This window comes from Oryza brachyantha, chromosome 3, assembly GCF_000231095.2.
Source record: "Oryza brachyantha chromosome 3, ObraRS2, whole genome shotgun sequence".
Lineage (NCBI taxonomy): Eukaryota > Viridiplantae > Streptophyta > Magnoliopsida > Poales > Poaceae > Oryza > Oryza brachyantha.
The window spans coordinates 14,214,526-14,237,574 of NC_023165.2; the positions used below are offsets into that span (position 1 = coordinate 14,214,526).

The following is a 23,049-nucleotide window of genomic DNA, read 5'->3' on the forward strand; positions in this document are numbered from 1 at the left end:
ACACACGATTATCGTACGCATATTACTGCTCATTTTACCAACACAGTAATCTCCTTTTTAAAAAAGAAGTAAATAATAGCTGAGGCAGTAACCGTTTCCCAGACACTAGTTGTGAATCTCATACAAGCACAGTACAACTCTTAAATAGGACCATCATGTCGTAGGTTCTCCTCCACGATAGGTTCATTTATTCACCATAGCATTTTTTTTTCCTTTGACTGCATCAGCGCATTTATCGTGGTAACAGCAACTGCCAGTAGCAAACAAGAGACGGAGGCAATTTGCAGTTATTCAACCCCCGTCTTTTCGACAGAATTGATATTTAAGCTTTTTTATTATAGTTTATTTTTTATATTTATTTTTAAATCATTAAGAACAAATATATAAGTTTTATTCATAATCTATCTTTCGTTTGCAAATTTGTCCTCTATTTTTTCATGAAAAAGGCAAACAACGATAACACCCAGTGATTTGCTCAGTTCAGCAGATAGGAAACTATTCTTATTTGCAGAGAACATATTTCCAAAACTACTGACCAATGTATATTTAAAATTTAAAAGAAATTATATATAAAATTCTTCAAAATATCATATTTTTATTGCAATAACTAATACTTAATTTATCTTAAACACTAATGAGATATCTTGTTTTGTACTGCGTGGTGTTTATTCCTTTAAGATGATGTAGAAATGTTATACCCCTTTGTTTCACAAAAAAAAATCAATATTAAAATTAGACCAACTATTTTTGTTTTGCATAGGAGATTAGACAAAATATATATCCCATTGCCATGTCTCTCTGTTTCTTATATATATTTAGAACATAATACAATGTTATAATTTGGATTAACACAACATTATTTGTCAAACACGAAAAAGTCTAAGAACAGTTATACAAAAGGACAACCTTCAAAATTACTTGGTCTGCAATTTCTATTCAGAGTTTCAGTCTTTCAAATGGGTAATTACAATTGTACAAATACCATGATGGATCGTGTGCCTTTTGCCTTTACATAACATTCACAGTTCTTGTGAGTTGAGGCTGTCCATAGCTCCATTTTAGACTGCAAACTCAGAGAACCACAACCAAAATGGGCTTTTACAGCTTGGTGGAAATAATGAAATCGTTTCTTAGAGTTTCTTCCCTTATATTCATTTCAATATTTCAATAAAACAATTACTGCATTTCAATCATGCTTGTTTACTTTTAACTTGTTGCCGTGTTCATCCGCTCCGCAAACCATGCCTTCCAGTCAGTAACTTTTTCGTCACCATTAGCTACCTGAAGTAACACGAAAGATAAGAAGCAGGCCCTTAACTTGTTTGAGCTAGTAGTTACTTAAATATTAAAATTAAGGATCCTGAAGATTGCTTGATCTAATTACCTCAAAAATGAATGCGGTCTGGGGAATGTACTCTAGGGCCTCCACACAGATTGTAGCCGCATCTTCTTTGCTCATTCTTCCCTTGGCTGCTGCACCCTACATGGTTGAAGAATCATATGAGAGCCTACTGAAAAGTGGAACGTCAGCGGCAAACAGAATTGATGATCCCCAAAGAATATATTCCTATAAGTTTGCCTCTTCAAACAGCTCGGTGAAAATTACAGCATGCTTCAAATGAGGGGATTACTAATAGATTAATCTTACATAAAGAAAACTGTAATATTGGAATGTCTTTGCCTGGCTCATCGCATACTACTTCTACCGATACGAAAATTCTTTAACTGCCCAGAGGCAGCACTGCTGCATAATTTCAGAGTACTCGTCTCAAGTAAGATAACTTTCATGCTGATACCTCCGTAAAATCAAAACCTCTCTCGCCACCAGGAGTACTTTGCATAGAACCAGTCCTGATTATAGTAGATGGGATGTTGGATGCAAGAACCACTTCTTCATCCCTCTCAGCTAGCTTTCGCAGGTTGCTATTCATAATTGCTTGGAGACCACCGCTGCCTCTGTAGACAGAGAGCTGCATTTATCAAGATCTCATATGGTTGGTGATTGAAACTAAGCTGAACTGGATATACAAGTTACAAACGCACTGAAACCTGGGATAGCAGAACAATGTGTTGGACACCCTTGAAATCCATCAAATCAGAGAAGAAACCATCCTATTGAAGCATTAAGTTTAAAGCAAGCAAAGCTTAGAATGAGGAAGGAATGGGAACTCTAGATGTCGATATGATGTTTCCATGTAAGCATGGAGCCCAGATATGGTTCAGAATCCCTACTCAAATGTTATCAGGTGCAGTTACTGTAATTATGCAATCTAATGAATGAAGGACCAAGAAAACGAAGTTCTTAACATACATCAGCTGGACAAATTACAGCACGAACACCCCTTAGTGCTTTCTTTGTGAAGGACTTATCTTCCAAATTACCAACCATGCACTACAAGACAACCAAGAAAGGGATTATTAAGATAACATTTCATTAAAAAATTGTTACTAAAAACACAATGAGAAAACCACCCAAAAACATCTATGGCCTTTTTCTAATAACTGATACACTGCCAATGAGATACTATAAAACCTCAAATAAAAAGTGGATGGATGGTATAATATACAAGAACAAAAAGAATGTCAAAGCTATATGTGTGAATTACAAGCTGTCACCTCCACGTAAGTTCCAAATGCTTCTTCAGTGGACCGTTTATCCTTCACTAAAGCTTTTATTCTGGCCCTTTTCAGGATTAATGATAATATCACCATCTGAAATAAATACATGCAGATTAATATGAAGCATTTGAGAAAAAGTTAAAAGACAACTGTAAGATGAAAAAAGGAGATCACAAGGTTCACTAAGAAAATTTCTGAAAGAGAGAACATGAGTCGACAAATAATGGTGAATTTATTTTTGTCTTTGTCTTTTAAGCATTTGTTAAAGGGGGCCACTCCTGGGTGTGTGCGGGTGTAGTGGTGTGCATGCATGTGCTCCATGCAAAAAAAAAAGGAGAAATGATTGAATCATATAATGGTTTCTCCAATAAGGATATGCGTAGAAACAATAGGCAGTTCAAATCGAATTAGGATATTATATTATATAGATACATGTGCCAATCCTAGGTCTCAAATTACTTACCTGACATGTGGATGTGGAGCTACATTATCTATATCCTGAAAAAGTTCCAAACATTTATGGATGATATAACCATTTAAGTGTCAAAATATTGCCCCATGATCTGATTGTGTGCCTGTGTACCCACATATTAAGTAAGATTGTAGTATAATATTTTACTCTAGTGAATGAAAATGCAGCTAAACGAATCTTAGGACTTGTGAGTATTGGATTGTGATATGATGAAAATTGGATTCGTTAGCAATTCTGCAGCAGAACAAAACATTAACTTGAAGAATAACGGGCGACCTGTCCAATCTCGCTATCACCATTGGTGACTAACACAGCATCTCGAGGCTCCTCGATATCTATTTCTCATCCCAAATATGACAATAAATAAGAAACAGTGACTGCGAAAGGGTTAAAGTTTATAGCATAGTGTTTCCCTTTATGTACCTGAGGTTTCATCTTCCTCATCCTTAGCAACGCCATCCTTGGGAAGCAAATCCGGTGCTCCATACCACCTCCTCAACTTTGGACCCCCTGTAAAATACAAAGTGATTTGAAAAATACGACTCAATCACATAGGGGTGATTTTGCAAACGAAAAATAATTTGTGAATAAAATTGTTATATGTGTTCTTAGCGATCGAAAAAACCAAGACTAAAAAATAAGCTATGATGAACAAACCCTAAAATCAACTCCAAATTTAAGGTTGAAAATTTAAATTTTGTCTTATAAGCACAAGCATAAGCAATAGGATGAGGTTGAATGCTTTACAGCTTTAGCGAGTTAAGCAAATATACCCTGTCATGTAAAATCAAAATAACTTAATATAAAGACTTCGTTCTACGATAGGAAAGGCATTGTAATGGCAGCGATTCCATGTCAACTACAAATGTACATAAACAAGCTAATTTTTCTATCGGCTACCAGTGCCCATAAATCCCGCACTAGCAACTACCTTTTCAAACACCGTACGCTGAAGTTCTGAACATTGCATGAAGGATCATCTCGGTTTCTATCAGAATCAACACTATCCTACATCAAGCTGACTGCTGACTGGCATCAATCTGGATATGCGCACACGCGAGCGAGCGAGGGAAGCGCGCAAACCGCACCTTCGATGTAGTCGAGGATGCGGTCGGTGAAGCTGGCCTCGTCCTTGCTCTTGGCCCGGACAGCGGCCACAAGCTGGCGGGGCGGCGTAGTCCTCGGCCTCGGCCTCGACCTCCTAGAGAGTCTCGCGGCGGATGGTAGCAGCAGCGGCGGAGTGGGAGCCGAAGGCTGCGGGGTGGTGAAGGCGCAGCGGCGGGGGGGAAGGGCGCTAGGCGCAGGCATCGGTCTCGGGACGTGCGTGCGTGCTTCGCTGGTGGCGGATTCCGCGTGCGCGGCGGAGAGAGAGGTGGCCTCGCGGCGGCGACGACGACGAAGATAAGGCGCTCGTCGCGAGCCAGTGGCTCCGGCGAGCGACAAAAAAACAGAAGCAGTGACGGCCCATTTCTCCCAGCAACAACTGCGTGGGCCGGCTACCTCTCGAGGCCCACCTTGGCACGGCCCATTTATCCCATGGGCTCGTCTGGGCGGCCCACCACGGGTGGGTTCTAGGGTTTTTGAGGCGGGCGGGCGGCCGCCTCCCGTCTCCTCGCTTTAAAAGCTCGGACGCGTCGGCTAGGGTTTCGGAGCATCTCCGCCGTCGCGCTAGCTAGGGTTTCGCTGCTTCCGCCGAGAGTTGTAGGCGCTTCCAGATCTCCTGCTACGTCATGAGCCGGTCGGGGCAGCCACCGGATCTCAAGAAGTAAGCGTCCTTCTCCCGCCTCTCTCGTTTCAACGCCACGCTAGATCTCGATTCATTTCTGCTCTTCCTGCCCCTCCCGCAGTTTATCCGTTTCAATCTGTTTGCTGATTTGAGTTTTACTTTTGTGGATCGCCAGGTACATGGACAAGAAGCTTCAGAGTAAGTGCGAAAAAAATATCTGTGACGACTGACGAGAAAACTTTGTTCGTAGTTTACTTCTTGCAAGTAATGTAATTGTAGTAACCTGAGTACTGGTAGGTTTGTTGTATGCGTGATTCCTTCGGGAGATGGAGTGACTAGAACCTTGCGATATATCTTAATATATGGCTTTTAACTGTAGATAGCCGCAACATGCTCAAAGAAAAAATTGGTAGTTAGGACGGTGCATTTGTTTATGTTAATTTATAATTCGATCTGTTTTCATGTCCTTAGCCCATGCATCTTGACCAATTGTGCATTCATTGATAACCTGAACGTTCACCTTTTGGATCATCCGCTATCAAGTCTTGGCACAGTACTACGTTATCTAGTTCTTGTTAGGCGATGGAGTTCTATTTAGTTAAGCCCTCATCAGATTGAATGTATATGTTATTTTCTGTGTTGGTATTCCAGTTTCCTGATGCCCTAAGTGATGAACACAATATCTAGCTATGGATTTATCTCCAAATGAAGCTTTTTGTCATAGTTACTCTGATGGGCATTCTCCCTTTCTAGATTATTTATGTATTCTGAGCTATCATTCTTTCATGCATTTTTGTGATTTCTTTTTCCTAAATATTGTGTGTTAAATCAAGTTTGTTAGCCTTGGTGTTTCTGTCTTTACGCTATTGACTTCCCATTTAGTAACTAATTTTCCTCCAAATTGTATTGGTTGGCTGTTCTACATGATGATGACATCCAAAAGCTATGGATTCATTCCAAATGAGGCTTTTTTTGTCATAGTTACTCTGATAGGCTGCCATATCAATGCTTTTAACTAACTGGCATATGCAAATGATCTCTTTTCTTTGCACGTAACACTATGTACTTTCTGAATTTTCATCTTTGTTTGCTTATGTAAAGAGAACGTTTATTGCTATATTATTAGCCAACTTAGGGATTTGAACTTTGCAACAGATTGCTAAATGGTAACATTATGTGGTGTCCTTGGTGGTTATCTGATTTTGACTAGTTTCAAACTTCCAAATATCCTTAAAACCTTTTTAACAGAGCCATAGCTAAAGACAATCTCTGAACATTTAGACCAGGCCCATAACCTAGTACATTATGAATGAAGTTTTCAAGTTCTATTGAGGGCTACATTGGAATGCTGGAGTTCTTTGGCTTACACTGCAACTCTGAAGTTTTTTTCGCCTGAGAAGAAATAACTAGTTTTCTTGGAGTGTTGGTTTTCTGTTTTCCCCCATCATTGCTGTTGAAGTAATCAAACTCAATGCATTTGTGTTTTTTCCATTTCATTGTTTTTACTCAATGTTAAACTTGCTGTGTTGATTTGTTTCAATACATTCTTTTACATTGAGAAGGCCTCCTTAAATGCTAGTTATAACTCTGTCCAACCCTTCTTTCAGTCAAGCTGAATGCAAACCGTGTTGTTATTGGCACACTCCGAGGATTTGATCAGTTCATGAATTTGGTGGTGGACAACACAGTGGAGGTCAATGGAAATGACAAGACTGATATTGGAATGGTGGTAAGCCTTCTATCACTGCTTTTTTTTTCCTGCTAATTACAAAAAGGTTATTATACAATACATCATTACTATGATGAGGACCCAAAATTCTTGCAGGTTGTCAGGGGGAACAGTGTTGTGATGATAGAGGCACTGGAGCCAGTTGCCAAATCCCAGTGACTTCCCTAGCATATTTCTGACTCAGTAGTTATAGAGCTGGTAGTCAGAAAACTGATGTATATGCTGTTGATGTTCTTGTTTGTACCTTGTCCAATTTGTGGAATATTGGCATTATCTCTTGAATGTGGAATGTGCACCATTTATATTGTTATTTACAAGCCACTAACGAGTTCTTGACTTATGCTGATCAATGTCTTGTTCTTTGATTGTGTGATGTATTGTTCCTAAGCTGTCATCTTCACAGCAGGCCTGGCTTCTCTATGCTAGCTCCTGGTTCAAAGATGACTAGATGAATTGTTTTATGCCCTTAATGTGCACTAACTTTGATATATTACTGTTACATCACTTGCTGCATTGGACGGACAAATAATTACCATATGCTCTTGTATTGTCAGTTATCTTTTTTTAGGACAATATTCTTGTGTATCTTTTTTGTGAGTATTGGCTTTTACAGATTATATTGTTTGTTGGATAATGCTTATTAGATGGATGATGTGTGGAATCATCTATCATTCTATAGATTTGTTTGAAGAAACCAAAGGTTCTATCGAGCCTTCTGAAAATTCAGTTTTTCCTTGTATGCAAGGTTTTTTCATCCAGAATGCAGGATTGTGTGTATCGGCTTTACGCTGCTTGTGTGCTGTGCGTTCTTGCCGAAAGTGTTTCCTGCTAAACAAATTTTGAGGAAAGTGGGCAGTTGGGTTAAGCTTGTTATCTGCTTTTTTCAACAATCATTTTCCCCCCATGTAACTAACAAAAAGGAGAAAATTCTTTGATTGCTTTCGCAATGCTGTTCAGGAGTTTGGATAAAGCCAGCAATGTTGTTTCGTTGCAGAAACACTTGTAAAGGACTGTTGTGTTTACTTGTTTCGTGAAAAAGAAAATGGAGGATATACTAGCTCCAATAGTATAGCCAACTATTAATTCTAATTTATCTATAGCCAATTCATACAATAACTACTTATAAAATATATACTATCATGTTTTACCTGTACACACTGTGTCTTAGTAGTCGTGTTATGTGTTGCAGCTGGATACAAATCTATAGCACACTCTTCTCTCTTTTTATCTCACAAAAATATGTTTACAACTTGCCATTGTACCTGCTCTTAGGCCTCCTCAAATGGATATCCATAAGTGTGTTATACAATTTTTTAATAGAAGAGAGATAAAAATATCTCTTAATCAAAAGATAATCAAAAGAGATAATTCCTTATACATATTTTAATGTCAAGTGAGAATGAATTGTAGGATCATTTGAATTATACTCTATTTAGATTCTGTGCTGCAGCTGGCTATAAATATATAGCCTACTTTTCTCTCTCTTTCTTATCTCAGGTCTCTTTCAATAGGTATCTATAAGTTATTTATAAGATGTATTATATAATTTTTTAATACAAGAGAGATAAAACTATCTTACACACATATTTTAATCTTAAGTGAGAATGAATTGTAGGGTCATTTGAATGTACTCTATTTGCTAAGAGCTAGACCTTTGAAGTTGTCTTTTAGAATACTTAGAATACTTAGTGATTGCAAAGGTTGTATTTGTGTCAAGCAATCATGGTGTTTTCTTTTTTGGCTGAAGATGAAAGATATCTTAATTTTGTGATGGATATTTAATAGTTTAAACATTTGAACTAACTACTGTAGTTGTGTTCTTTTTTCATAAGAATGATAAAAGCTTATAAGAAAGACAAAAGCTTATATGATTTTTTATTGTTATTTAATGGTATAAAAAATAGAAATATCTATTATAAAGTTGAAAATATACTTTAGAATTGAGACGTTTGAACTTTTGTATATAAATCCTTAAAAAAAACACTATAGCTCAATACGCGTGCACTCAAATTTTTTTGCTATTGGGCATATGGGTACCACATACCTAAAAATCTAGCTAGCTGGTGGTAGCTGTGGTCTATATTTTATATTTCTCGTGCCTATTTTTTATTGACTCGTTAAAATGTTGAACTTTTATAAAATTATTGAGAGTCTGTTTAAGGAGCTTCTCTCATAGCTGTCTTGAACTTTTATTGACGCATTAAAATCTTGAACTTTTATGAAATTATTGACTTATTAAAATCTGCCAGAAGTTGTTTTAAAGGATCCACCGCTTTCTAAAAGCTCACTCAAACAGACCTATATTAGCTTGTTTGGTGATAATTTGTGTTCTTTTAAACCATTAGTTAATGTTACTATTTATTGATCACCTTAATGTTTAATTATCTATCTATTGGATATTAATTACGTGAAGCCCATTAGAAATCCACTTCAATCCTGCGTGTGCGAAGTTGGGTATATGCCCTACCTGTGCATGACGCCCTGACTTCCCGTTGTCGTCCCTAAATCAGAGGAATCGGGATTGTTGAGGTCTATTTTTCATCTTATAACATTAGTAGTTTTGGCCAAAATGAGAAAAAAAAATTGGCATTCAAATTTCAACAATCAAAAATTGGCATTCAGATTTTAACAATCATTTTCCTGTTATATATAGACGGACGGATGTTTAGGCTGTGTTCGGCAGTAGCCTTTCTTACCTAGATTTTCTTTTTTTCGTGCGCACGCTTTTCAAACTACTAAACGACGTTTTTTTTAAAATTTTTATAGAAAAATTGCTTTAAAATATCATATTAATCTATTTTTAATGTTTTATAATTAATAATTAGTTAATTATGTACTAATTTATTAATATGTTTTTCACTCCTAATCTACTTCTTCCGAACGCGGAATCAACTGGTCATCGAAGCATGGCAGCGTAGCGCATGTGCACATGTTGTTCACACTCCTATCGTGTATGTAGCGCCGTAAGACTATAAAAAAAATACTAGATTTTTTTATCTATATTTGACAATTTGTCTTATTTAACAATTTTATATAATTATTAGCTTTTTATTATGATTTGATTTATTATTGAAGTAATTTTAAGTATGATTTAGAATTTTGTATATTTGGACAAAATTTTTAAATAAGATGAAGGATCAAACGTAAATAAAAAAAATCAACACCGTCAAACAAAAAAAAATCCGAAGGGAGCAAAAAATATCATTGACAAACACCTGACTTTAGAAAATGCCATTGACGAGAATGCTATTGTACCAATAATCTTGTACAAGAAATATTATTGTCGTTAGGGTTTACGGTTTAAGTTCAGCAAAATATAACAACATTTGATCAATATGGTATAAACCATCACTGAGATAGGTGTTGTTTTGTAATAAAATCATCAACAATAGTTACAACTTTTAAGTTATTCAATTAAAGTTCTATTGAATGAATATCTTTGTTATTATTACCACAATGACCATGCTTCACTAAGAAGATAAAATCTTGTTAGCTTATGTAGACTAAAATAAAGTGGAGTTCCTTTTGGACCGATAGAGAGATTTTTCTCGAGTATTTTTCCCAAATTGTTAAATAACTATGAAAGTCTACAGTTGCAAATTTATAAAAGGTGCTGGGCTGCTAGCTCCTAGGACAAAAACCATTTTGATGGGCTGAATAAGTGGGTTCTACAGCCCATGACAAATACTGTAGAGGGCTGGATTTTGCATGAATCGTGAGAGGCCAAGACTCAAGAGAGCCCCGTAAAAACGTGCTCTCGAAGAATCGACTACGGCATGATGTGGATATCATCACCATGATGCCGGTTCTTTTCGTCAATTCAATGCAATGTTTTTCCATTACAACATTTTTGCTATTAATAATCAGACAATCCACTGAATACCGTGCTAATTAAAGTCATTCTAGTTGTCTATGTGCTATTTTTCCACACTTACAAAATCCTCTTCCCACAACATGAGTTTATAAAAAGTGTTGCTCTAGCCACCATCAGGTCTGTCAACAATGGACAAAAACAAAGAGATGGAAATTTCAGGTCAAAGGTATAATGTTGCGTTAATGAAATAAGGTTATTTAAGACAGTTGGAACAACATATCAGTCAATTATAAAATTTCTTGACCTTGTATCCAGTATTTCTTTGTTTGCTGGAATTGTTTCATGTTCCTTTTGAACCTCCTACATGTCTCTAACAACACATTTGTTGCCTGTTGGAAACCAAATAATTTCTGTAACAAAAGGAACTATCAAAAATGATCTTTTATGAAATAAGACTCCCCGCATCAAAATAAATAAGATAAGGTTCTCTTGCTAAACTTCTACCATAAATTCTTAATAAGGCAATTATGTTAGGTTTTTGTTCTTGAATCATGCTTGCAAGGCCCATATATAGTAATGCCGTGAATCTTTACAATACATGTACACAAGAATATAATAGTATTGTATGGAACTTTCATATTTCATACAAACAGCAGCAAACTCATCGGGACATCCTATTTTTATGAAGTTACATTAAAAAAAAATTGCAATGGGACTCCTCACAACATGCTTCTCAGATACCCACTTGAAGCTTCCCTCGCCATATTAGTTTTTCCAATATCTCAACTTGAGCTTAATGAAAAGATCTTCTTCTCCTTCATATCGGTGAATTCTAGCTTTGTTGGTGACACGCTTGCCTTCACCTCTCTGGGCATGTAAATTTCCAGTGTAGCTTGAAGTTGCTTCTCCCACATCAGTGACAATCCGGTCCATAACAAGCTTGCCAGCACTTGCCCTTACTGTTGCAGCGTCAAATTTAAAAAAAAACGGAAGTACTGCCTCCCTAAGTATGCGTTTGTTTCGTGGATTAGGTGGGTTCCATCCCTATTTTACATGATGAGTTGATTCTATTTTTCTGTTTGGTTGGAGGAATGTATTGAAACCCTGTTTTTTTTGTTTGGTTAGAGGACTGAGATGGGATGGAGTGAACCTATCATCTGTTTGGTTCGAAAGATGAACTTGAGATGGTCGGATGTGATTACCTCCTCATAATAAGTTGGTAAGGTTACCTCTTATATCCAAAATGAAAATATTCAATACTAGATTTGATATATGAATAATCTAAAGTAATTAAATATGTAGTTATGTATTTAAAATATTTTAAATAATTTTAATAAAATAAAAGCCTCCTTATCTGCAACAAAACGTGTGAAAAAAATTAGAGAGGCATCATGTTCTGAATATGCATCAAAATCTACGGCAAGCACTTCCTGGTCGCCGTCCTCATGTGCAGCCACAGCAAGGACAAATTGACAGCAAACACAACAAGCAAGCCACATGCGCCCTCCCCGACCTCCTCATGTCGGCCTCCTGCGCAGTCCCCGCCGGCGGCAACCACAGTAACCCCGCCACCACCAGCGCCCTCCCCCACCGGCCATGCCCAGAGCAAGCATCCACAACAAGCAAAAATATTGCCCTCCCCAGCAGCAACCACAACAAAAAAAAAAAAACATTGCCGCCGGCAAGCAAAAAACAGGCCGCCTCCGTGGCACCAACCACATCCTGACGGCCGGGTGCACCCACCCCCGCCGGCCATGGCCACATGCGCCCAGCCCCGCCGCCACCTGCGCCCACCCCTGCCGCCGGCCGCCAGCTCCTAGACACCGCCGGACGCCAGCTCCTGGACGGCCGCAAGTTCACGACGAGAGGAGAAAGAGGAGGTGCCGATACGGCGATACCCTCACCCCCTGTGCGTGCACGCAATGAAACCTGGGTTTGATCCGTCCGGGTAATTTGGTGGGGTGGGTTGGACCCGAATATGAGGAAAATATTTTTTTAGGATAGAACCATCCTAACTACCCACAAACCAAACAGGGGTGGAAATGGCTTGGCTTCATCCCAACTCATCCTATCCCTGAAACAAAACACGCCCTAAATGTTTACGTAGTTGATTTTTTTTTAAATAAAACGTTTGACTATTCGTTTTATTCAATTTTTTTGTCAAATATATAAAGATATATATGCACAAAAGTATATTTAACAATAAATGAAATGATATAAAAATAATTAATAATTATGTATTTTTTTAATAAAATGAATAGTCAAACGTGTATAAAAAATCAATGACTTTAAATATTTAGGGAGGAAGTACGTGATATACCATCTTAATAAAATGTTAAGTTAAAGGTACTAACGTCCTCCCATGCATGTTCATGTTCTTTTATTTTATATCTGAAAACTGAATAATACACAAGATAGACAACATAGTTGATTGTCTCCACGAGTGAATTGCATTTTAGACTGCCTTTCTCACCAATGCTGTCATTTATCTTTTTTCTTCCACCTATGATTATAAGTTAAAATTCAAATTTTCAACCTGAAAAATTGATTTTGGGAATTTTTCATCGTAATTTATTTTTTCGTCTTTGCTTTTAGGTCATAAAAACATGTTTATAAATTTTTTATTCACAAAAAATTTTCACTTACAAATATATCGTTTGAATTTTTTTTAAAGAGCCAAAAGATGATCACATATATTTTCCACTTTGGCCCTTTTCTTGATATTTTGTTTTCCTTAACCTCATATGCACCTATATTTTCTCGCTCTCACCATAACCATAAGAACAAGAGTGCATATACTCCCTCCTCCGTTTTTATAACGTAAGACTTTATATGGATGCTAATGAATCTAGTATATATAAATTATATATATTCATTAATTGATGAATCTAAACAAATCTAGAAAATCTTACTATATAAAACGGAAATAATACAATATACATGTCCACAGTAGGAGAATTGGAGGAGAAGAAACCAAAAGAGAAAAAAAAGTTGAAAAAGTAAAGCAAAAAGAGAGAAAAAAAAAAGAACGTATAAAGGACTCAAAAGGAAAATTACGGTAACAAGGGAGGTATGTACATGTTTATCGACCCCAAAATGAAATCACCTGCTCTCCGTCTCAGAACAAATCAATTTTTCAGTTTTTACATACAAGATTTAACTCTTTGTCTTATTAAAAAATTTAGATTAATATTTTTGATTTTATTAGATGATAAAACATAAGTAAGTAATTTTTAAAAAAAATCTTGAAAATATTTTCAAAGAAAAAGAAAAAAGAAATCGACAAAACCGACGTGAAAACACCCAATCTTCTCTACCTCTTCTCCTCCCACACTCTTCCTGTTGCCCTATTCTCTTCCCCCCCCACACAGCAGGCAGCACGCGCCGCCCCGCCTCCTCACGCCGCACGACCACCCCCACCCCCGCCCCGCGCCGCCGCCGCCGCCTCCATCCACGTCGACGTTCTCTTCCCACCTCCCCTCCCCCCGCGCCGCCCACCGCCGAACTCCCTCTGCGGAGCAGGGGAGGTAGGCGGCGCGCCCGGCGAGGTCCCCCGCCCGCCCGCCCGCCCGCCCGCGTCGACCGATCGGAGAAGATGAGGCAGGTTCGTTTCAAACGAGAAGAAGACGGGGTTAGCCTGCATGGCCGGATGGGAAGATCCGTTCGGGGTTTAATTGATTTCACTATCTGCTTCGTCTCAGTTTCAGTTTGTGCGTGATGCATACAATCAGTTTTTTTTTTGTTCTTCTTTTTTTTAATAATAATAATAATAAAACAGGGTAGTCTGGGGTTCACCCATGCCCGCGGTTAGTTCCGCCCTGTTGACATGTCGCACGACACTAACAAATCGATAGGTGTTTTGATTCTGAAATTTGCTTTGTATCTTTGTACCCGATGATGATACATAAATGCTAATGTGTTTGATGTTAGAAACAACCGTGTTAGGCCTAATGTGAAGGCTGATTTTATTATAGTTGTTATAACCAGTACTACTGTACTGCCTCATTTTATTTTACCTTCCTGTTAGGTCTGAAATTAGAGGATTGATGTTTGTGTTTTTTCAATGTCTTAGGATTATAATATAGCCACTACTCATTTCTACGAAAAACGTGCTTCCATTGAAGCACGCAGTATCGTGTCATGTTTGTACTTTAGCAGTGAAAGTCCACACTCGATTTGGATATGATGCTTGACAATAAAATTGATTACTAGTGTTTTCTAATAAATATTACTAGCCTTCTGATTGAAGTAAATAATGCAAAAATGTTTTAGCGTGCTAGCCATTTCTATTTTGATATAAATTATACATATTTAGGTTTTTTGTTTTGTTAATAAAACATCAACAATATGTGTGGATGATATGGATACCGGGTCCCACATAAAGGCATAATCGGCTACGGATAGGGGCTAGGCCAGATTCAGGATATATGAGATAGACTATAACTTGCATAATATGTTTTCTTGTATCCCACGACAGGGAGAGTCCCAATCAAATTATGCCATGTAAAGCTAAGGAAACCAAAGCTATATTTGGTTAGGTTCTATCTTGTAACCTTGTCCTCCGGTGTATAAGGGAAGACAGGAGTTCTACATCCACCCATACGGCTAAACCCTAGCCAACAGGGGTAGGGTATTACTTCGTATTCGAAGGCCCAAACCTAGATAATTCCTTGTCTCCTGTGCATCATCGTACTTTTGGTCTCATGTGACACCCCAAATATATAAAACATCAACAATATGATTTGTGTTTACTGACTTGTTACTGTCTTTATCAAGTCTTTTTCCTATTTTTAATTTGTTCTGCTGCTGCAGAACACAAGTCACCAAGGTCCCAATGATCACAGGGTACAAAAGGAAATGCAAGCAGAATGGGCAAGACCTGGAAGAGTTTTGAATAGGAATACTAACAGAGGCAGTTACTTTCGAAATTCATTACCTGGTAAACTTTCGTACTGTCTGTTACAGATTAGCATAAAATGTTCTTTTTAATAACTAGTGAATGAACATGTCTTGGTACTTGTTCCAGGTATGGTTGCATTAATTTTTTTTACCATGTTGAGGATCACTTCCCTTTTCCCTTACAGTGTGCTCTGTGTGTAATGTTTGCATTTTATTGTTGTCCAAAACACAATCTTACACTAATATGTGATGATATGATACTGGATTTGCTCATTTGATGTTTTTATTGATGCTGACTGACATGTGATTGGGTTGTCAATAGTACCATCTCGAAATAATGCCATCTTTATTGATTGCTGAATTTAGGCAGAACTGCCTTTTTGCTTGTATTCCTAGCCCCCTAGGCATCTTACGAACCACATGCTTGTAAGAGTACGTTTTGCCATGTTAACACTACGGATGTATTTGCTTGGACGAAAAATTATGAAACCTGGAATTTATGGAGGGTTGGCACCTCTGGTATATCACAATATAGTGTCTGTTGTTGGTCATATATATAGCCTCTGCTAGCTTCAACGTTGTTCATTTTCTACATAACCCGGGCTTAGCAGTTATTGTTTTCACCAGCAATAGCAACTATTTTATTTATATTACTTTGCTGTTCTGTGATCAATTCAAGAGACTAGATGATCTAATTTTTGAAATCTTGTATTTGCAGGAGTCACTAAGGAGTTTCGTGTTGTGAAAGACAACCGGCAGAAGGTAGTTGGTGAGACTATACCAGAATCATTTCACAATGAAGACCCTAGCGATGAACAAAATACTTCCAATAGTGGAGACAAAAGGTAGAGTATATCATAATATTAGTCAATATTAGTCATTCAGTTTTCCCTCAATTTGTATTTCCCCTTTGGATATGCACTTGAGTTATTTAGACAGATAAGAAAGCATATCATCTAAAATAACCAAATCATAAAACATCGTGTTAGCAATGTTATAGTACAAACTAGTAATACATCTGTAGTGTACTTATCATGTAATTGAATGACATACCTTCTTTCCCATATGCTACTTGCTGCTAGCATTCTACTATTCATAATTAGTATTTATTTACTTGAATATTTCGATAGCACTAGTTGTTTCACTGCTTTATGGTTTGACATCTTGCTTTCTTTTGTGGAATCTGAATTCGCTTCAAAAATTTCACCAGTATCACTTCTGTTCATATATGTCCTTGTCATGTTTGTCTGAAGCTCAACTGAGAAGTTACCTGCACAACGCCATTTGGTTACTCAAAGTCCTAGTGGACGTGGAGCAGCTCAAGCTGGTAACGGGTGCAATAGTGCTGCTCAAGCCCATGATAAAATGGTCAAGCCTTCTAATGACCAAACAGTGGGACAATCTGATGGGATGATTGCAACAATGGTTGGTTCACATGCAGTTCTAGGAAAGGGCAATCAGAACAGAGTGCTTGCTGTACCATCAGGAACAAATAATTTTACTGGCGAACTTTGCTGCTCATCGTCAGATCCAATACATGTACCCTCTCCTGGTTCTAGATCAGCTGGGACTTTTGGAGCCATAAAGCGTGAGGTTGGAGTAGTTGGTGCCAGGCAACGGCCATCTGATAATGCAACAACAAACACATCTACTTCAAACAGTTCAGTTAAGATGCCAGTGAACACAGGAGCCAAAGATAATGCTTCAAATGGACAGCAATCTAGATTCTCTGTTGTATCATTGAAAAACTCCCGTCCTACTTCATCTACACACTTGAGCAGCAGACCACCTTCTTCAAGCCAATACCATTCCAAGCCAAACACCCCTGTTGGTCATCCAAAAGGTTAGCATTTTCCATGGGAACTTAATTGGTTGGGAATTGAGATATGTACAAGTACGTTAATCATGGTTGGTATACATCCTTTTTTATGCATATGCCAAAAATATACTTCTTTCCTGCTCAAATTTGACTACAGCAGTTGCTGTTAGGACATTTTTGCTTAACATTGCATGCTAATGACAAGCGATATTCATCTGACTACTATCCAGTGTTAGCAATTCATAAGGGTTGGAGCCCTGTTGCATTAAATCCTATCGCGGTGCATTTTCTGTATGTACGGAGCACTGCTGTATGTTTCCTGAAAACCAAATGCAAGCCGTTGCCATTTAGTTTTGTGTAAATTATTATGTAACATCTTTTAGTATATAAGGGAGAAGTATTACTTAAGATAATTTTCCTTCTTCTGGAGAGATACATTTGTGTTAATCAGATATCGTGGTCTTGCAGTGAACCCACAATTGGAGTGGAAACCCAAATCAGTAAGCCCCAGGCCTGTCAATCATTTAGATAATGTGGCACATTCTAGTGCTGCATCATCTGTTGATGGTAATCAGGCAGACGTGGCTGGCTTGTCTAAGAAGCTTTCACAAGTAGCTAATACTTCTGAAGATGAACATGTCATCATACCTGCACACCTCAGGGTGCCAGACTCAGAAATAAAACATCTTATATTTGGTAATTTTGAATGTGACGTTGAGTCAAAGGCTTTTCCATTAACTCCTGATGCTTCAGCTAACAGAGAATTTAATGCTCATTCAAGGTGATTGTGCTGCATCTTTTTCTTTGATATCATCTTGCATCTTTTTTGTTTCTCAAGCAGTAAACTGTAGCAGAACTTTCTATGATGACTACTGTTGAAGAGTTCAGATTTCTGCTATAAAACTATGCTTGTTTGTCCAAATTAAATCTGAGACTTCTAATTGCTCGTTGATTGCAGCTTGACAGCATTAAATTCTTGCAGGTCAACTGATGATGTGCCTCCTACTGAGCAGACGGATGTTGTTGGTTCTTGTGGCATGCTTCCAACATCGGATTCTGTTGTTTCAGAACATCAGCACCCATTGACTGAGGATGTTGAGGTCTTGATTCCTGGTGTTATTGGAGAGCATAAGATAAATGAGATGATTTCAACCCAGGTCTCACATTCTTCACCTCAACCCCAACATCAGGACAGTTCAGCTGTGCATGACTTTAAGGTGAATGGAACAAATTAAGTGGATTTTGATGTTTTAGTTTTACCTTTTTATTCATGTTTTGCAGTAGATTTTAATGGTTTAACCTGACATTTCATCCTTTCTTTTCCTGGTGGACCAGGAATATGAGCCAGATTCTAGATATGAGTTGTCATTTATCACTAAATCTGTTGATAGTGAAGCAGCCCAAATTATACCCTATCCATCTGAGGTAATACCAACATGCTACTATGTTATCAATTATGATCTGGTTTTTGCCTGTCTGGGATACGTTTATTTGATTAACATTCATAAGCACACTTACGTAAATGGCCTTTATGTTCAAGTCTGGGTTCCTCTAGATTTATTTGCCCATTTAAGCTGATCTTTGGTATTATTTTCCTGACCACATTTCTTTTTTCACACCGACCTAACCAGTACATATCTTGCTTGCCATAGATAGTGAACGCATTGTAAGCCTCTTACTAATGAAATGATTTTTGAGAACCTGGTTGTAACTTGACCTTGTATAAGTTTTAGTAGCATCAGAGACCTGCATTCACTCAAATCTATTATAGCTATACTACTAAGGCCACGTTCGTTGCTTGGTATAAGTTAACTTATGCCCTGGCACGGAAAACGTAGTAATATATTAGTATATGATTAATTAATTATTAATTATTAAAAAATATAAAATAGATTAATATGATTTTTTTAAAACAACTTTCTTATAGAAATTTTTTGCAAAAAAAATACACTGTTTAGCAGTTTGAAAAGCGTGCGCGCGAAAAGCGAGGAAGATAAGTTAACTAAGGGTGCTCGCCGAACGCGGCCTCACTAATAAATTCAAAAGAAGTTATAAGGGAGTCCTTGGCTGCTTTCTCTTTGATGAAACTGTTAGTGCAGCTTGCTTTTCCATACCACCTGCTAGTATTTTTCTTTTGTTTTTTACACTTTAAGCCTGAAATTATGTCATTCCATAGGCTGAACTGAAGCTTCTAAACATGACTAATGTCTCCAGCATTTTATTTTCAGTTATAGTACTGAATGTGTAGGCTTTCCTGTTAGGGTTTATCCACTGCCCAAGTTCAATGTTTCATTAGCAGTTACATGACATTGTGTGAAACTCTGTTGACAGGTGACGAGCTTACATGCTGCAAATTTCAATCAGTTATCTATTCCTGTATCAACGCCACAACCAGTGCCTCAAATGTACCAACAACACATGCATGTACCGCAGTATCCAAACTGCTTGCCATATCGACATGTTTTCTCTCCATACTATGGCCCTCCAATGGCTGTTCAAAACTATTCAAGCAACCCAGCATTTTCACAACTGCCAAATGCCAGCAACTATTTGGTAATGCCGAACGGAACCACTCAGCTAGCACCCAATGGGATGAAATATGGACAGCCTCATCAGTGTAAGCAAGTGTTCCCTGGTGGCCCTGCTGGATACGGTGGTTTTCCAAATCAGAATGGCTACCCAGTGAATACTGGTGTAATTGGTGGCACAGGTACTGTTGAAGATGCCAATATGGGTAAATATAAGGACACCAATCTTTACGCACTCAATCCTCAGGTAATGATATTTTCAGCTATCAACTTGAGCTTTCTGATCATAATTTCGGTTCATGCTGTACTGTAACATGAACAATATTTGCTCTGGTTGCAGGCTGAAGCAGGAGATGTGTGGATTCAAGCTCCTTCAGACATTCCAGTCATGCCACCAACACCATTCTACAACATGATGGGCCAGCCAGTGTCACCCCATACAGCATACTTGCCAGCACACAGTGGTCATGCCCCTTTCAGCCCGGTTCAACATCCTGCTCACTTGCAGTTCCCGGCCATGCCCCACGGGATACAGCCAACAACGATGACCATGGTGCAGAACCCACAACCCATGGTACATCAGCCAGCTGGTAATATCAGCATTGATATGGCAGCCATGGCTTCTGGAGCTCAGGTTGGAGCTTTTCAGCAAAACCAGCTCAGCCATCTCGGCTGGGCTCCTCCCAATTTTTGACGATGGTTTGGATGGCAGTGCTCCCCAGAGACAAGGGAGCTGGTTTCGTACCGGCTAGAAGAAGAAAAAAATGAAGTGATATGCCCCAGTGCTAGAAAGATACTCATGATAACTGCCACCTCTCGTTTATGATGCAGGAAAAAAACACATGTTATTTCAGTTCATCTAGCACCGTCCAAAACGTGTCCTGCATTGGAAACACCAATTTTGACTGCTCGTTTGCCATCTTATTATTTCTGTTTTTACAGTATGCTCCTACATCAGTTCGTCCCAAAACTTGTGAGGGATGAAATCTGTGCGCTGAAATGCTCGTCAGTTCAGTTCATCTCAAATCACATGATTCTTTCGCTTTTCGCTGGAGATTTGTCTCGAAGAGAAGTACCAATTCCCATTTTTTTAATTTGACACCACTAACTTTTGGATCAGGTTTAACCGTTTGTCTTATTAAGAAAATATTATAATTATTATTTATTTTATTATGATTCGTTTTATTAAAATAATATTAAACCTGAAAATTTTAAAAACTGTGAATAAGACGAATAAGCATAATTAGATTTTTGGATCAGGTTTAACCATTTGTCTTATTGAAAATTATTATAATTATTAATTATTTTATTATGATTTGTTTTATTAAAATAATTTTAAACCTGAAAATTTTAAAAACTGTGAATAAGACGAATAAGCATAATTAGATTTAAAACTCAATGACATAAAAAAATAAATAAGAGTAGCTCTCGAGCCACCTGGGCGCTGCCCAGATAAATGCCGGGACAACTGGCTAGTAGTGTGAGTTCACTAGCGAAGGGTTTAAACTCATTAATAAGGCCCGTTTAGTTCCTAAAAATTTTAAGGAGATGTTGGTCCCTGAATGTAGACCCATCGGGCAGGGATAATCATTCCGGTCCTGGGAGAGGTGGCGGCACCAGTCTGAGCTGGGGGAAGCCAGCCAATTGAGTCACTGAAACGACCGCAGGAGGCGCACCCTAAGCCCAGCTTCTCGGAGCTGCTATTGCGAAATACGGCTTCCTTAATATCCAAATTTCAACAAGGGGGCTGGGCTGCTCGCCTTCATAGAAAGGCGACCGGGCCTAGATTAGATGTTCGCCTTTTTATAGAATAGAAAGAGAAGGTAAAGGGGGGAAGGACATAGGAAAGAGGGATGCCTACAAAAAATCAATTGATTCGGCAACACTATTCACGTAGGATGCCCCAGGAAAAAACAACGGCCGAGAGTGATGTGACCGGTCATGTATTTGAAGTATTAAATATATTCTAATTACAAAACAAATTTTAGTTTTTGTCTGGAAACCGCGAGATAAATCTTTTGGGTCTAATCAATCCGTCATTAGCATATGTTGGTTACTGTAACACTTATGACTGATCGTACACTAATTAGGCTCAAAAGATCCGTCTCACGATTCCCCATAACCGTATAGTTAGTTTTAATTTTATCAATATTTAATGCTCCATTTAAATATCCAAAGATTCAATATGATGTTTTTGGGAAATGATTTTAGGATCTAAACAGGGTGTTTGGGCACTTATTTATTATAAATAGTAAACATAGACTATTAATAAAACACATCCATAATCTTAGACTAATTCGCGAGACGAATCTAATAAGCCTAATTAATCTATGATTAGCCTATATGATGCTAAATTAACTCTCATTTATGAAATTAATTTTTTTATTAGTCTATATTGATCAAACATTTGACACGAGGCTAAACAACCCCCGCAAGTTCCAACATGAAAGACACGTCAATTCACCCTGATTTGATGGAACAAAAATACAGAAATCAACGTCACATGGTTATGCCCTAGTTGTGAGGTGTATGTCAGGATTAAAAGCAAAACAAATTGGAAGGTGGAAAGTAGTTGTGAATAAACAAGATTAGTTCGAGGAAAGCGACCTCGCTTACCTATGATAGAGCCCCCTTTGCTTAATACAAAACCTACTTTTGTGCTGTTGATAATTGCGCTCATACGGATCAAGCAGACATGTGGGCTCATGTGTCAAAAGCACCAACAAGTCTACTACTAATTCTTATTGTTAGTACATCTTGCCTGTCTTGTAAGCCAAACAACTGAGCTAATTCGTTCATCAAATCTTGAGAGCGGATGATAAGAAATAAATACGAATTATTTCAAATACAAATAAGGATTATCCCTCGTATTGCTCTTAGAGAAAAAAAATCCATGTGTAATTAGCTAATTTAATACAAATACATGCATAGTTCGATAACCATTTTTAACTTTAAATAATATTGATAGCATGGACTAGTGTTGTACACTAAAGTGCCATTAAAGGCTTATGAAAGTTGGCTATAATTCGGTTAGAGAATTATAGTTAAGAAGAGGAAAGAGATATACTATGTGTTTTGTAGATATCCATATAGTAATAGTAACATATTCGTATTTGTGTCCAATAGAATTATGCATATATGTATCCATATCAAGATCCAAATTATCCGCTCCAAATTGTATCCGTATTCATTTCTCTCAGAGTGAACTGAAACTATACACTCCAATTTCATCTCTATTGAGCTCTATACAACATTATGGGAACTTTGGATAGGTGCTTTTTTTTTCGCGACCGTTTATGAGTCCCCTATTCGATAATCTAAAATTGGTTTATAATCAAAAGCTAAATACTTCCCCAAACATGGATACAATAAAGCATTAAAGCTGTTTCTTCGAGGGACCAGGGTAGGCATACACATATATAATCATATATTTAATCCACAAA

The 23,049-nt window shown here is 37.8% G+C and overlaps 3 protein-coding genes and 1 non-coding gene across 4 annotated transcripts; 3 read left to right on the top strand and 1 right to left on the bottom strand.

The window, feature by feature from the left end:
• Positions 1-888: 888 nt before the first annotated feature.
• Positions 889-4,492, bottom strand: LOC102714635. Its single transcript, XM_006651431.3, has 9 exons — positions 4,180-4,492; positions 3,515-3,601; positions 3,368-3,426; positions 2,617-2,712; positions 2,312-2,392; positions 2,050-2,112; positions 1,797-1,970; positions 1,385-1,480; positions 889-1,281 (listed from the first exon to the last, which is right to left on the bottom strand). Exons 1-9 carry the CDS (start codon positions 4,397-4,399, stop codon positions 1,207-1,209), a joined length of 951 nt encoding a protein of 316 aa, XP_006651494.1. The 5' UTR covers positions 4,400-4,492; the 3' UTR covers positions 889-1,206.
• A 224-nt stretch (positions 4,493-4,716) lies between these two features.
• Positions 4,717-6,902, top strand: LOC102719469 (probable small nuclear ribonucleoprotein G). Its single transcript, XM_006650124.3, has 4 exons — positions 4,717-4,856; positions 4,993-5,015; positions 6,425-6,546; positions 6,643-6,902. The coding sequence occupies exons 1-4, from the start codon at positions 4,822-4,824 to the stop codon at positions 6,703-6,705; spliced, it is 243 nt and encodes an 80-aa protein (XP_006650187.1). The 5' UTR covers positions 4,717-4,821; the 3' UTR covers positions 6,706-6,902.
• A 403-nt stretch (positions 6,903-7,305) lies between these two features.
• LOC121054017 lies at positions 7,306-7,453 on the top strand. Its single transcript, XR_005811484.1, has one exon. It is a non-coding gene; the product is annotated as a small nucleolar RNA snoR135 (small nucleolar RNA).
• A 4,309-nt stretch (positions 7,454-11,762) lies between these two features.
• Positions 11,763-20,545, top strand: LOC102714907. The gene is made up of 10 exons (XM_040521649.1): positions 11,763-11,919; positions 13,735-13,964; positions 15,173-15,299; positions 15,978-16,104; positions 16,513-17,102; positions 17,547-17,859; positions 18,061-18,295; positions 18,414-18,503; positions 19,410-19,853; positions 19,947-20,545. The coding sequence occupies exons 1-10, from the start codon at positions 11,763-11,765 to the stop codon at positions 20,298-20,300; spliced, it is 2,667 nt and encodes an 888-aa protein (XP_040377583.1). The 3' UTR covers positions 20,301-20,545.
• Positions 20,546-23,049: the final 2,504 nt, after the last annotated feature.

Coding starts and splice junctions, on each gene's coding strand:
- LOC102719469 (XM_006650124.3), top strand. CDS start 4,822: ATGAGCCGGTCGGGGCAGCCACCGGATCTCAAGAA. Junction 4,857..4,992: donor CAGCCACCGGATCTCAAGAA/GTAAGCGTCCTT, acceptor GTGGATCGCCAG/GTACATGGACAAGAAGCTTC. Junction 6,547..6,642: donor AGACTGATATTGGAATGGTG/GTAAGCCTTCTA, acceptor AAATTCTTGCAG/GTTGTCAGGGGGAACAGTGT.
- LOC102714635 (XM_006651431.3), bottom strand. CDS start 4,399: ATGCCTGCGCCTAGCGCCCTTCCCCCCCGCCGCTGCGCCTTCACCACC. Junction 2,713..3,367: donor GTGATAGCGAGATTGGACAG/GTCGCCCGTTAT, acceptor TATTTATTTCAG/ATGGTGATATTATCATTAAT. Junction 2,113..2,311: donor CTGTAATTTGTCCAGCTGAT/GTATGTTAAGAA, acceptor ATGCTTCAATAG/GATGGTTTCTTCTCTGATTT.
- LOC102714907 (XM_040521649.1), top strand. CDS start 11,763: ATGCATCAAAATCTACGGCAAGCACTTCCTGGTCGCCGTCCTCATGTG. Junction 15,300..15,977: donor CTTTCGAAATTCATTACCTG/GTAAACTTTCGT, acceptor TTGTATTTGCAG/GAGTCACTAAGGAGTTTCGT. Junction 17,860..18,060: donor GAATTTAATGCTCATTCAAG/GTGATTGTGCTG, acceptor AAATTCTTGCAG/GTCAACTGATGATGTGCCTC.